Source organism: Crocuta crocuta, unplaced genomic scaffold (assembly GCF_008692635.1).
Source record: "Crocuta crocuta isolate KB4526 unplaced genomic scaffold, BGI_CrCroc_1.0 scaffold330, whole genome shotgun sequence".
NCBI lineage: Eukaryota > Metazoa > Chordata > Mammalia > Carnivora > Hyaenidae > Crocuta > Crocuta crocuta.
The window spans coordinates 4,334,372-4,349,670 of record NW_027530521.1 but is presented as its reverse complement, the minus strand read 5'-3'; the positions used below and the strand labels follow the sequence as shown (position 1 = coordinate 4,349,670).

Here is a 15,299-nt window from a genome sequence, read left to right as displayed (position 1 = left end):
TTCAGAAACCACAGTCTAGTACTCTAGCCTTTTGATATTAATCATGCAAGACTTCCTGAAAGAGACATTTTGAGTCAGATTTTGAAGGAAGCACTTTTTTGTTCCTGGTCATCTTGAATGTGTGATCTTTACCTCTGTTTACTGTCAGTCCGTTTTGTTTTGAATGTAGAACTCACTTTTTCATCCTATGTTCCTAAAACTCTTCTCGAGATGAATTTCCTTTCTAAGATTATTAATACTGTTTCCCACCCAAGACAGTCACTTCCTTTTATTCCTCTTCTGCTGCCCCACTCCCTCTCCATGGCGTCCTCAGTGAGTCATTGTGTGGCTTCAGCTTCTGCTCCAGGCACAGGGAGCTCAGTCTCCCCTTGGCAGCCCATTCCATTTTCAGACCATTTGAAGGTCTTTCCTAATATTGAGCTAAAATGTGACTTCTCATCTCTGGTCCTGCCCTCTGAAGCTCACATAGTCAGTCTTGTGTCTCGTTAATATCGCATTTGAAGATGATTCCTTTCCTGCCTACCCTACCCCCCCATGTTATTGTTTCTTTCAGCTCAATGTCCTCATTTTCTTGAACCGCTCCTGTTACGGCTTCTAGTACCTTACCAATCTCAAAGTAATCTCTCCAGAATTTTTAGAAAAAAAAATCTTTCTAGCAAATTATTTTTCAAGCCTGATTTTTTGTGTGTACAGTGTATCAGCTACTGTTCCTTTGATGGGATCACCTTTGGTTTCTTCAGTCCTTCATTTAATATGATTTTGGATACTTTCACCAAGTCACTTTTCTGTGAATGTGCTCTGCTTTGAAAATCTCTTAAACTGAGGTGCGCAGACTTAACCATGAATCTCCAGGTGGGTCTGGAACATTCCAAAATTGTGCTGGATTTATTTTTCTTCTCCTTCCACCTCCTTGTCCTTTTCTTCTTCCTCCCCCTCCTCTGCCTCCCTCCTTCCTCTTCCCCCTCCTCCTCCTTCTCTTTCTTTTTTCTTTTTTTCATTTTTTTTCTCCTTTTAAATTCAGGACTATATATGCTTCTCTCCATCTCTCAATGCTTCCAGTCCCTGTGACTCTTAACAGATTACATGACATGGTGCAAACTCACCTATAAATTTTCCTAATACTCTGAGATGGAATTCACTCAAGTGAGAAAACGCAAACTCATCTGAACCTCACTGTGAGCGCTCACAGTCTCTTCAATTCTTAATATTTATTCTTTTTCCAGTATGAAAATGGTACATGTTAAAGCAGGTAAAGAAAATAACAGAGATACGGATCTCAGTTTCTCTTTTCAGTTTATAGTATACCATCTGTCCCATAAGCGGCAATCCTAACATTTACTTTTTCTTCTTGCTTTCAAGTATAATTTAAAACTTTGTGAGATCCTGCTATATTCCAGACCTCTCTCCAGACCTGCATCCTGTATTTCCAGCTGCTTATTAGACAATGCCTGGAGATACGTTCCGCCATCCATTCTAACCTAGACCATAAGCTACATGAGTAGTTATATTCCAAGCTCTCACATTTTTGGACTCAAGCAACAGATGCTTAAATGAATTTGTAAGTGAATGTCTGAAATCTCAACATGATGCATCCTGTTGCCCTATCCTAATTCCATAGTCTTTGTGAACAGCATTGTTTAAATTTTCAAAGATTCTAAAACTTAATATAGTGGGCGTGCCTGGGTGGCTCAGCAAGTTGAACATCCCACCGTTAGTTTTCGGGTCAGGTCATGATCTTGCAGATTCATGACATAAAGCCTTGCATCAGGCTTTGCACTGACAGCATGGAGCCTGCTTGGGATTCTCTCTCTCCTTTTCTCTCTGCCCCTCCCCTGCCTGTGCTCTCTCTCTCTCTCTCTCTTTCTCAAAATAAATGAATGAACATCTTTTTAGAGACTTCATATAGTAAAAAAAAGATCATTATTTCACATTAGGCTTTGCAGTCTTGAAATCATCTTTGAACTTACTCTATTCTTTGTCATGATATCCATTTAACCACCAAATTCCATTTTTCTCCACTGAAATTTCCTGAAGTATCTCTTTACCCTCCCTTTTAAAAATTTCCCTTTTACCGGGGCACCTGGGTGGCTTAGTCGGTTAAGCATCCAACTTCAGCTCAGGTCATGATCTCATGGTTCTTGGGTTTAAGCCCCGTGTTTGGCTCTGTGCCGACAGCTCAGAGCCTGGAGCCTGCTTCAGATTCTGTGTCTCCCTCTCTCTCTCTCCCTCTCTCTCTCTCTCTCTCTCTCCCCGCCCCTCCCCTGCTTGTGCCCTGTCTCTGTCTCTGTTTCTCTCTCAAAAAATAAACATTAAAAAAATTTTTTTAATTCTCCTTTTACAAACCTCACCCTAAACCAGCTTCCCTTTCAATAACTTTTTTTTTTTAACATTTTTATTTACTTCTAGGAGAGAGAGAGAGAGAGACAGCGTGAGCAGGGGAGGGTCAGAGAGAGAGGGAGATACAGACTCTGAAATAGGCTCCAGGCTCTGAGCTGGCAGTCAGCACAGAGCCCGACGCGGGGCTCGAACCCACGAACCACGAGATCATGACCTAAGCGAAAGTTGGATGCTTAACCGACTAAGCCACCCAGGCGCCCCAACACCTTTCAATAACTTTATATATATATTGTTGAAATACCTTTCTAACTGGGCTCTTTGTCCTCTGTCTTCCTTCTCCACCCCCAAGTATGCCAGTGACTTACCACTCTAACCTTCACACACACTATGGCTCTCGTCACATTATTCTTCTGCGTGACAAACAAGAGGCTCCCTTTATAGTCAGTCTTGTTTCCGACTTTCTCAGCCATCCTCAGTGTCACCCACCCTCCCTGAGTATCTTGTTTGCTGATATCATCTGTATACATTCTTTGTTCTAGTGTGTATAGTTTTGTGTCTCCAACTTGATTATACAGTTGATCCTTAAACAACACGGCTTTGAACTGTAAACATCCACTTACATGCAGATTTTTTTAAATACAATACAGCACTGTAAATGTTTTTTCTTCTCCTAATTATGTTCTTAATAACATTTTTAAGCTTACTTTATTTTAAGAATATAGTATATGACACCCATAACATACAAAATACGTGTTACTCAACTGTTTATGAGTAGCTTCCTTCCAGTCAGCGGTAGACTATTAGTAGTTAAGTTTTGGGAGAGTCAAAAGTTTTATGTGGATTTTCCACTGTGCAGGGGTCGCCACTCCTAACCCCCATGTTGTTCGACTGTATTTAATTCCTCAGAGTCAGATTCTATAACTCATAGCGTGGAGATAGACACATAGGAGGTTCTAAATAAAGACTGATTTATTGTTTCTAATTCAAAGCACATTTTGATCTCCCTATTCCACACCTTTATTTAGTGCTGTTCTTTAGGAACTGCTACTACCCCAACCCCTGCAGCCTTTGAAAAGGATTAATGGCTGCCAGCAGCGAAAGCCTGCAGCAAGTTCCATAGTGTCTCTTGATTGGAATACCGATCTCCATCAGTGAAAGGCCCTTTCTCTAAGAACTTTTTAATAATGATACATATTACCATACGGCATGGGCGTAGGGGAGCATTAGCCTTTGGACCTGGGGTTGCAGAGCTCTTTGCAACTGAACAACTTCATTTATTTAGAATGCTTTCTAAATAGCAGTAGTTACTGAATGGAAATAAGGTTCCAAACACAGCATCCCTATGCAGCTCTAACTGTACACTGGGGAATTAGTTACCTGCAGTCTACCTTTGGCCAGAAGCCACTTTTCTTTAAGCCCATATTCTTGGCTGCAGCCAAATCTATCAGAAACCCTTTCCTGTCTTAGGACCAGGTACAAGGAATCCCATGGTAGCCATAGGAGAAGGAAGGAGAGGAAGCTAAAATAACATGAGAAATACTTAGAATTCTGCTGTTACAAGTCAGATGGCAAGCTATTCTTCTAATTAAGTTGCTTTTTGGGGTCCCTACAAAAACTCTGTCCAGCTGCTTTTCTGAGGTAGCTACTGAGAAATTTGTAAATCATATAGTATGCCGGACCCTTAGAGACATGACGCCTGCTTTTAACTCATGACAAGGTAAACCTTAGAGTTTAAGAAGTCTTGAATCACCAGCAGGACAAGACAAAGGTAGGAGCAGCAGATCCTCAAGAATCTCACAAACCACATTATTCTTGAGTTCCATTCATTCATCCTCCAATTGCTCCTGTTGAGTGTCAGGTACAGTGTTGGACATCGGGATATAGTACCAAACAAGATAGAAACTGAGAATTAGAACTCTTCGTCAACCCGACATTTATACTGTTTGCTACATATTTTAGACAAGTTAAAAGTTACCAACCATTTTTATCTGCATATCCCAAAGAAAATGCCTTTACAAACCCCTGTTTTTTGCTTCATGCTTGTTTTAGAACTTCATTAATAATAATAATGATAATATGCAATAAAAACCAGCAGATGGGTTCAAAATCCCCAAAAGACACTTAGCTGAAAGGACAACAGTATATTTCCAAGTCACTTGTTAAATGAAGAAGGCTTATAGCTTTTTAAAGAAAAAATAACAGATTTCTAGTGGGATTCCCAGCCTGGCAACAGACCTTCCTACTTTCTGGATTAGAAAGTGGGATGGAAGATAGAGATGCCACCAGAGTCAGGGTTGATACTGCAGACCTCCTGTGAGTAGGGCTCAAAGCTTTTCGTTGCTTGTAGCCTTGTGCTTAGACATCTTTCTCACCCCATGCCTCCTTAGAGACTAATACTGTGCATTTCTAAGGTGGGTTATTCACTTTGGTTATAGGTCTGATCAATATGGATATGAGATTCCTGACCTTGGCCTCATGAATACCATGTTATAAATCACCAAACAGGCCAGAATTACTAACTGAAAGTTATTGGGATAACTTAACTGGAATAACATAGACTGGCATTTTGTGAGCAATCAACCCTAAGCTCTCAGGTTGTCCAGTGAATACCTCTTACAGAAGGAGGCATTCTGTTTTATTTGGTTTTATACCATATCTACTTCCAGAAAGGAATGGAAATGGCTTTCATGGAGTACACAATATAAGATTCAGCTATTAATTCAAAATAACAAAAGTTAAATACATGTTTTTACAAAAGGAAAGCATTCTATTAAGAAACTCGGGTGAACTTTTGCCCTAAGCTTTCTAGTTTTTAGGTATAGAGGGGAACCTGTAGAGTTCTGTAACCTTTAATGTAGAACAGTGGAAACACTGACTTTTCAGAAGAGAATTTTTCTAGACCATTGCACTGGGAAGCATCCACTGAAGTCTTTACTAAGAGACTTGAGCAACATAACAAATAATGTCTTGATAATCATTTTAGGAAAAAAATTACACTAGTTTATTATTACTTCTTATACCTAACCACTAGTGAAAATGGGACCCTGAATGCAGAATTAGGATAATCTCCCATTAAACAAATCATCATTCAGTTAAAGCAATTAGACTGTATGGTCTGGATATGCAGTTGTGATATTTCACATGCTATTTGAATAAAGCTTTAACAGTCTCACATATTCAATAAATGACATCATAACAAACTTCATCTTTGCCATCTGTATTTTATATCTAAGGCAAGTTGATCTTTTTTTTTTTTCCAAAAAACATGCATATATAAAGTAGCCAGCCTCATGCTCACTAGTGACATATTCGAGGTCTCTCTGCCATCTTGCTGCTGCTCTTGATCTCATCCAGCCCTTTGACAAAGCTACACGACAAAGATGATGTTTTATTGTAAGTTTTGAGGATGATGATGGTATTTTTATTATGAGGGTGGGTGACAGAACTTCCATTAGGCAGGGTCAAAACCTCTCAAACAGCAAGGTTGGATTCACTCAAGTACTTTGGTGAGTACTGTCTAATTTTTACTAATGTGTGGGCCCTTGCATTTCAGGTACAGTGGTTGAGGAGAGCAATGGTTCTGATGAGATGGAGAATTCAGATGAAACAAAAATGTCTGAAGAGATACTGGCTCTGGTGGACGAATTTCAGCAGGCATGGCCTCTGGAAGGCTTTGGGGGAGCACTAGAGATGAAAGGGCGGCGTCTAGACCTGCAGGGGATACGAGTACTGAAGAAGGGTCCCCAGGATGGAGTGGCCAGAAGCTCTTGCTATGGAGACTGCAGAAGTGAAGATGATGAAGCAACAGAATGGGTGAGATTTGCCAAACTGCAGCCCAGGTCTTGGTGGCGGGGGGTGGGGGGTAGGGTTCAGGGTTCCTAGTTTGCTCTTGGGGTGTGGCACCGCTTTCCTCCACTCTCCAGTCAGCCTACACACAGGCATCGTGCTACAGGAAACACTGTCCATTACTTTCGCACTGCTAGCTTTTCCAGGAAGCAGAGGGAGTGCAGGGGTGTCGAGCTACACTCAAGAACCCACAGACTTGGAACTGCCCAGTTCAGACATCTTAATTTTCAGTTTCCTCTATATGCCCTTCAGGACTAAGTTATTTTGTTTATTTCACTAAACATTTTTCATTTAGACCTTTCAGAATTAAATGGAAAGAGAGAATCCTCTCTCGCACAGGACTGGTTACTCTGAAAGCCACCAACATCCACAGCCACTACAGATTTGATGTGTGGTCCTAATTTGTCCCCGACATGTTTCCACTTTCCAGATCACATTCCAGGTCAAACGTGTAAAGAAACCCAAAGGTGAGCAGAGGAAAACTCCTGGCAAAAAGGTAGAACCAAATCAAGCAGAAAATGTCCATCGTTACCAATCAAACCTGGAGATCACTGGCCCAAAGGTGGCATCTCCTGGGCCACAAGGTAAGTGTTCAGTATGCCAGTTTCTTTTTTCAGATTTCATTGTGTCAGTTCTCACTAAGAATGTGTTTGTGACTCTAAAGGAAGTCACATGAGAAGGTAATGGGGCTAAGTGAACAAGAAACCAGTCGTTGGTATAAAAAAATTTGTTTTGACATTTACTTGAGTTTTTTTTTTAACCAATGGGCTGTTAGGCTTATATTCTTATCATCTTGAGTTTAAGTATCCTATTGATTCTTGACAGTCTGGTTTAATTTGGGGATAATGATCACATCTGTCTTACAGGGTTGGTTGTGAGCATTATAGGAGTTATATGTGTAAAGTGCTATAAATGAACTGGCCACGAAAGGCTTGATAAATATTAACGTTTAATCTTTTTGTGTGTCTGATATCTCTTTAAATATTGGATAAATGCTTTGAAACTACTCCCAGGAAAAATGCATAGACATCAAAATTTGTCATGAGCTTTTAGGGTTCATAATTGTCCTGAAGTGGATCTCTCAACTCCAGGTTCAGGGCCATTGCCATAGGTCCACTTGACTTTCTTTTCCAGCAATGAAATAGTGCTGATCAAATGTCTTTTGAAAAAATATTTTTTAAGGATATTTTCACTGTCTTAGACATCAAACTTCAAGGTAACTTCATGAAAATATGTCTTATTGAATTTGGTGTACTTACCAAAGCTGAAAGCAGAGGGCACATAATAAAATATAAAGAATGGGCTTAGGTTGGCTAACTTCCAGAGTGAACTGTTACTTGTGAAGAATACTAAGGGGCCAAAAAGGACATTTTTGTCATGAGTTGAAAACGTGCAGTAGCTTTACTGTTTAAGGATGGCAGGGTGTGTGAACAGGTTACAGAAAGAACAGGTTGCAACACTTCCTCTACTAGGTCTGTCTTCTGCACAAGGAAGGGGTTATTCAAAATGTGGAACATCATTATGGAAATGAAAACTCCAATCGATTATATAGTAAATGTAATGAAATCATAAAAGTAGAAAATTTAGGGGAAAAACGGCGGGGGGGACACCTGGGTGGCTCACTCAGTTAAGTGTCCAACTTTGGCTCAGGTCATGATCTCACAGTTCATTAGCTCGAGCCCCACATCGGTCTCTGTGCTGACAGCTCAGAGCTAGAAGCCTGTTTCAGAGTCTGTGTCTCCCTCTCTCTCTGCCTCTTCCACACTCACACTCTATCTCTCTCACAAAAATACATTGAAATTTTTTTATGAAAAAAGTAGAAAATTTAGATGAATATTTATATACTTATCAGGTGTAAAAGGACTTTCTAAGGCAGACAGAAAAAGCAAAAAATAATTCTGGCACCAGAAAACACCATAAAATAGAAGGGCAAAAGACTGAAACAAATTATTTTTTGCAGAATATTTGTATATTTTTTACAGAATATGTGATAAGCAAAGGATATCAATATCATTTAAAGGGCAGTTACAAGTCCATATGAAAAATACAGTGTTTCTGTAAGATATGTGCAAATACATAGCCAGTTCACCAAATATACACACATAAGTTGGCCACTGAACATGTGAGGAAATGTTCATCCACACCAGTAATCCAAGATGTGCAGACATAAAGAACAACCTGCCATCTTTGCTTGTTGAACCAACTTTAAATGTGCAATACACAGAGTTAATGAAATTAATTTGGGAATCATTTGACCATAAGTATCAGAAAATTTAAAAATATTCCGACAGTTTTACTTCTAGTAATGTATCCCAGGTAAATCATCTTACAGGTACCAAAGATAGAAATACAGGGGCGCCTGGGTGGCTTAGTTGGTTAAGCGTCCAACTTTCGCTTAAGTCATGATCTCACGGTTTGTNAAAAAAAAAACCCAAAGATAGATATACAAAGATTGACCAGAGTTGCTTATCATAATAAAAAATTGTAAACCACCTAAATGTTAATTGCCTGAATAAATGACAGCATGTCCATGCTATGTACTGTGCGGCCAAGATGTTTGTAATTTAGTAAGTGAACAAAAGCAGTTTATAAAATAGCACAGAGAATACTTCAATTTTCGTAAAGTAGTAAATATACTGTATTTTGACTACGCTTGTTCACATTTCCATATCTCTGCAGTTGAGATATACCTTATAATTGATGATATTTTAAATAATCAGCAGTGTTTCTCTTTTTTTTTTTTAATGTTTATTTTTGAAAGGAGAGAGAGAGACCAAGTGGGAGCAGGGGAGGAGCAGAGAGAGAAAGGGAGACATAGAATCCAAAGAGGCTGCAGGCTCCAAGCTGTCAGCACAGAACCCAGTGTGGGGCTAGAACTCATGAAATGCGAGATCATGACCTGAGCCAATGTCAGACGCTTAACTGACCAATCCACCTAGGCGCCCTGTGTTTCTCTTTCTTAAACCTTATAAAATAATGTACACATCACAGTTTATGACCTTATGGATTTGATGAAAAAAACTAACATAAACAAGTACATGGAAATAAGTAGAAGAGAGAATACACCAAAATGTTGTAAGTGATCATCTCTGGGTGCTGATAGGGATATGGGTGATTTTTTATTTTCTTCAACATGCTTTTCCATTCTCTAAATATTTAAAAATAAGCCTATATTATTTTTACAAACAAAAAACTAAAAATTTCCTGTAAAAGTGAAACTTAAAGCTCAATATGGTTGCAGTGCTAGGAAAGCACTTAAGCAGTTTTGAATCGATTCAGGCAGGTAGGCCTAGAAAGGACATTGAATGTACTTGCAGATGATATCATGGAACTACTTACTGTCACTAACATGAAAAGTTCTAAAGCTTGGAAGAGATACCAGATACCTAGAAGAGGTTCAGTATCCCAGTTTTCAAATAAATACGGATTCTCCTCATTACCAAGAGATAAGCTTCATGATAAATCCTGACAGAGTTCTGACGCAAATTATAAAAGTTTGTGAGCCCCTAGGGAAAAGTGGAGATCAATAAGGGCCACTGTAGACTTACTAAGAACTAGTAAAATTAATATTGCATAATTAATTTCATTTCCTTTCTCGGTGAGGGCTACTAGATTGGAAGACCAGGGAGGTGCCGTAAACACTGTAACTAGATTTCAGCAGCATATTTTACAGCCTCTTAGGATATTCCTGTGAACGGATGGAGAGATGTGGGCTCAGAGGCTCCCCATTGCCTACAGAATGATGTCCAAACTTCCTTGTATGGGGTATAAGACCCTGTATAAGCCAGCCTCCCTCTACCCTTCATGTTGTTATTTTTTAAATCAACCATGCTCTTATTTTACCCTTTGCCTTTGCACATGCTGTTCCCTCTGCCTGGAATGCCCTTCTGCCACCTCAGCAGTACTAAAACATCACTCATCTTTAAACTTCGGACTCACATGCCATCCGTTCCTTGGTACTCACGCACTATTAATTGCTCTCACCTGTTGGGCCCTAAGGATTTGTTTATGTTTACTGTCCTTGCTAGACCATGAACTCAAGGTCAGGCCCCTTCTGTACTGTTCCCCTCTGTACCCCTGGTGTCTCAACATAGTTCCCAGTCCCTTGTGATAGATGCTCAATAAATATTTTTCAAGTGCATTTCTTAACCATAAAAGAAAAATAAGCTTTATTGTGAAACTGACGGTTTAATTATTTCAGTTATTCATTTAAACAGGGTTCGTTTGAAACTCTTTCCAACTATTCTTTTCTGTTTTATTTAAATCTAAAGCCCTGCCTACACCTCAAACAGTATTCCGTTGTTGGTAAATTCCTGCGTTAAAAAAAAAAGTTATACAGAATCAAAGTTCTTCCTTCCATTCATTCTATTTTAATTCCTCCAGAAGACCCCTTCCCCAACAAGACTTAGTTCTCTTCTTTTCTTGTCGAGTTAATCCAAGTACAGAGCCTACACACACAAAGTACTTGTGAAGGGTTTCCATTAACAGAACTTTAAAAGCTCAGTTTAGGAGCACCTGGGTGGCTCAGTCAGTTAAGAGTCTGATTTCAGCTCAGGTCATGATCTCATGGTTTGTGGGTTTGAGCCCCTCATCAGGCTCTGTGCTGACAGCTCAGAGCCTGGAGCCTGCTTCAGATTCTGTGTCTCCCTCTCTTCTCTCTCTCTCTCAAGAATAAATTAACAAAAATAAAATCTAAAAAGCTCAGTATAGTTTTAAATAGAATGGTGGTTGGGAACATAACATGTTGACTCAAGCATACCTGGATCTGGATCCTAGCTCTGCCATCTACTAGCCAGCTCCCCTTGGGCAAATCACTTGATCTCTCTGGGCCTCCATTTTCTCATCTGAGAAATGAGGTCTGAAACCTGCCTTAGGGGGATGTGGATGTAGAGCACTTAGCACAGGACCTGAACACACAGTAAGTGCTCTGGAAATAAATGATAACCTCTCATCATCGTCATTCTTCTCCATCTGCTGCTTTTCCCACTGCCTGTGGTTCTCTACCAGGGGTGATTTTGTCTCCCAAAGGGGCATTTGCCAGTACCCGGAGACATTTTCGTTGCCACATGTTGGGGAGGGTGCTATTGACCTCTATTGTGTAGAAGCCAGGATGGTGCTAAACACCCTCCAGTGCACAGGACAGTCCCCCAACAGAGCTCTGTCCAGCCTCCAGTATCAGTGCCGGGTCGAGAAACCCAGCTTTAGTGATAAATGCTTCTCCTAAGGTGGAGTTGTCTTTATAAAATTAAAATGTAGAGGAGCAAAACTGAAATTTGGTAAAATGTATTCTTAGTTCTTACCTCTTATTGATCAGTCTTAAATCCAGTGAAGGACTCGTTTATTTTTACTTCATCTCATATCTTTGAGAAGACTTAATGCACGTGATCTTGCCCGTGCATGACAAGATTTTCATTCTCTGAAAAAATGACTTGCACCTCCAATGACACCCGTTGGGATGAAGTAATCACTGGGCAGAAGACACTGTGGGTTCTGTTCTGTTCTAGTTGCGTCAAGTGATGCCATGCTTTCCTTTTAGGGAAAAAGCGTGACTACCAGAGCCTGGGATGGCCCAGCCCGGATGAGTGCCTCAAACTCCGCTGGGTAGAGCTAACTGCCATCGTGAGCACCTGGCTCGCAGTTTCTTCAAAAAACATTGAGTGAGTATCTTATACCGCTCCCTCTTTCATGGCGTTGTGTACCAGTGAAGCCACTGGTAGATGCCCTTCCTTGTCAGCAGAGTGTTAGAAGAGTAGTCCCTATGTTTAGGATTGGTGGTTCCAGGGATGACCATTGCTGACCACAGGCCACAGATGGACTCAGCCCATTTTACTGAGACAGTGAATGTGCCCTCCCTTCTTAGTGCCTTCACCCACAATTTGTAAGCCCTCCAGAAGTTGTGTATGACTTACTTAGTTTGAGTTGGAAGACTGGATCCCTCTTTATAGAAAACCCGGTGGTCTCTCACTGACATCGTGCACTTATAAAGGGAGCCAAAGCACATCCAGATTTACAAACAACTACCAAGACACAAGCTGAACACGGTTGCCTCTCTGATAACTGCTGTTACCTCCTTGGATACTCATTCTCTTTTGCTGGCCCCCTTCCTACCCTTTAAGTGTTGGAGTTACCCATCATTTTCCTCTTAAGCATTCTTACCTTAGAATCTCTCCTACTCAGAGTGACATACTCACAGAATTTCTGCCACCACCAATATGTTGACCGCTCTCGAATTGGAATCTCCAGACCAGATTTTTCTTTACATTCCTTAACCCCTAGGAATCTACTCAGTGATCTACCCGGCCTCTCTGTCTAGATACCACTGATACTGCAAGCTCGAGAAAACCACACTCATAATTTTCTTGTCCACTCTCCTTCCAAAAAACCATTGTTCTGTGTTTTCTGTTTCTTATTCTTAGTAAATAGCGTCAGCAGTGCTTGGACCAGAAACCTGGGAGTTGTCCTTAACAATCCCGCTCCCTTCACCCTCACATCCCTTCACCCTCATGTCTGTTACCCATTCTTACCACTTTTGCCTTCTGACTGTTTTTCAAACCATCAGCTTTTCTCTATCTCCATTGCTGCCCCTTTAAACGAAATCACTGTCGTCTCCACTTGGATTCACTCAGTAGCCTCTTAGCTGGTCTTCGTGCTTTACTCACTCTTGACTCTGTTCAGCGCCTTCTGTCTACAGTAATCTCTCTACAGAATCCTTCCTTAAGGACAAGTCAAAAAATTCTGAAAATGCTCTGATAACTTCTTATTGCTCTTTACCATTCTTCACAAAGCCCTTCGTGATCTGCTGCTATGTGCCTGTCCATCCTCAACTCCAGCCTCCTCCCTGTCAGGGCCTTCACACATGGTGTTCCTTTGTGTGTGGTGATGCTCTCACCACCTTCTTCCTACATGATTCGTTCACACTCCTCCCCCTGGTCTTGACTTGAATCTTCCTCAGGGACTCCTTCACTAACCAGCTCCCTCCTCCATCAGCAGAGAAGAAATATACAACCCCCTGTAGCATACTGACATTGTACAGTGTTTTCATCTTCTGTAACATCTGTAATCAGTCACTCATAAGACCATGAACACCATAACAACAGAGACTGGGTATGTCTTGTCAGTTAGTATAGCTCTGGTGTGTGACACATAGTAGGCTCTAAATAACTAATGAGTGTTTGCCTAATATATATTAAACCTTTTAAATAGCTAGAAATAAAATTTGGCAATGCCAATTTACGATATCAGCATATACATGATAGTGTATAACATTTAGCCTGTTAGTATAGCAGAAAAATGACCACTTTGGGATTAAGAAGAGAGGTACATCTTGTGCATTTATACATTGGATGGTTATATCTGTGTAAAATTTACTATCTAAACTTCAGGTAACTTTTTCTGTAGGGAATGCTTCCGTGCATAAAGAGAAAATAAAAGGAACCACTGCCTGTATCCTGAAAAAAGAAATCCTAGAATAAAACCCACCTGGTTTAAAACTTCCCCAGTGAGAAAAAGTGGCCAACAGCAGTGACCAAACAAGACACCATGGTCCATAGAAAGGACGCAGCTTGATTGGGAAATCAGCTGAGTTCAGGACTCAGATTCCGAATACACTGCTCCTTTGACCTGGGATATGATCTCTGCTCCTACATTCAACGAGTGTAGTGCCAAGCACTGGAGTCCTTGCACCTGTGAAATGAGAGATCAGACTTCCGAGGTCTCTTCAGTCTGAGATTCTGTGGTTCCAGATAGTCCTAGTAACATACTGAAGTTACAATCAGCTGGTTAATACTCTTCCTGCCCACCCACTCAGATTTTCCCTGGCTAAAGTGGAAATCTCTCTCTTTCAGCATCACAGAACACATAGACTTTGCCACTCCCATACAGCAGCCAGCGATGGAGCCTCTTTGCAATGGCAATCTTCCCACGAGCATGCACACCCTGGACCACTTGCAGGGGGTCTCCAACCGGGCCAGCCTGCACTACACGGGTGAGAGCCAGTTAACAGAGGTGAGTGCTCAGCTCCCTTCAGTCCGTCTGCAGTGTTTGGCCCCATAGTTATGATTCAACTGATAGCAGAAAACAGTGGCCAGGCCTTATTTTTTTTGCCTTTTTTCAGCTGGCTGTCATCTAGGTGGCTTTAGGCCAGGCCTGATTTCCTTTAGGCCCTGGAATTGAGCTAACACTTTTTTTTAATGACCAGGGAAGGTTAATTCTGCTCTTCAAGGTAGGAAGCCTTCTGCTTGCCACCAGTCAGAGGCTTCTGTAAGAAATGTTAAAGGCAGCTGAACCTCCTGCTGGGGTTTTCAGGAAGGAAAGGAAGACGAGCAGACCCATCATATACCTAGCAGACAGTACACCAAGAAGAGAAATGGGAGAAACACAGCACAAATGTCCAAGAACAGAGGATCTGTTAAAGAAATGTTATATAGATATAAGATAGTATATAGTGGAGCCATCAAGAAAAATGTAGAAATACATTATTAGTATGAAGAAATCTCCAGACTATGTGACAATGTGGATGACAACGTACAGTATGACCCCATATCCTGTGAGAGACGTAATATGTGCGTGCACATGTTATTTCAGAAAAATATCTGAAAGATACGTATAAAGATATTAACAGTGGTTGCCTCTGAGTGACAGGATTGCAGATAGTTTTTATTTTCTTTATTTGCTGTTTTCCAGTGTTGCTGTAATGAATGTGCTTTACATGTCTGTAGTTTCTGTTAAGTGGGAGGGGACTGAAGGGACGGTACAGTGGCTCACACGTGTCTTCCACAAAGTGCCCTAGCAGCAGGGCCACAGCATGTACCCCGGAGCAAGTCTGGTTTTGTGCTCTAGCGCCCAGTTCGGCATCAGCAGTGTCACCCAGATCCTGCTGTTTCTCGTTGCTCTAACCTGTCATGGTCTCCCACACCAGGTATTGCAAAATCTTGGCAAAGACCAATATCCACAGCAGTCGCTTGAACAGATTGGCACCCGAATTGCCAAGGTTTTGGAAAAGGTAAGTCACCCTGTAGCAAAGCTGGAAACTACTGCCCACCTTCTGACTTTCCCAGACTATTTGCCACTACATGGTCTAACCCCTTCTGTTAGTTACCCAGCACTTAGTAGCTAAA

At 41.0% G+C, this 15,299-nt stretch overlaps 1 protein-coding gene across 2 annotated transcripts in view; it reads left to right on the top strand.

Moving 5' to 3' along the window:
* Positions 1-15,299, top strand: part of TTC17 (tetratricopeptide repeat domain 17) — a 123,516-nt gene that overhangs the window by 79,713 nt on the left and 28,504 nt on the right. For both annotated transcript variants that reach the window (XM_077767469.1, XM_077767468.1), the window contains 5 exons: positions 5,891-6,150; positions 6,614-6,767; positions 11,720-11,840; positions 14,028-14,187; positions 15,101-15,184. In XM_077767469.1, coding sequence (XP_077623595.1) covers positions 5,891-6,150; positions 6,614-6,767; positions 11,720-11,840; positions 14,028-14,187; positions 15,101-15,184 — 779 coding nt within the window. The remainder of the gene's footprint in view (positions 1-5,890; positions 6,151-6,613; positions 6,768-11,719; positions 11,841-14,027; positions 14,188-15,100; positions 15,185-15,299) is intronic.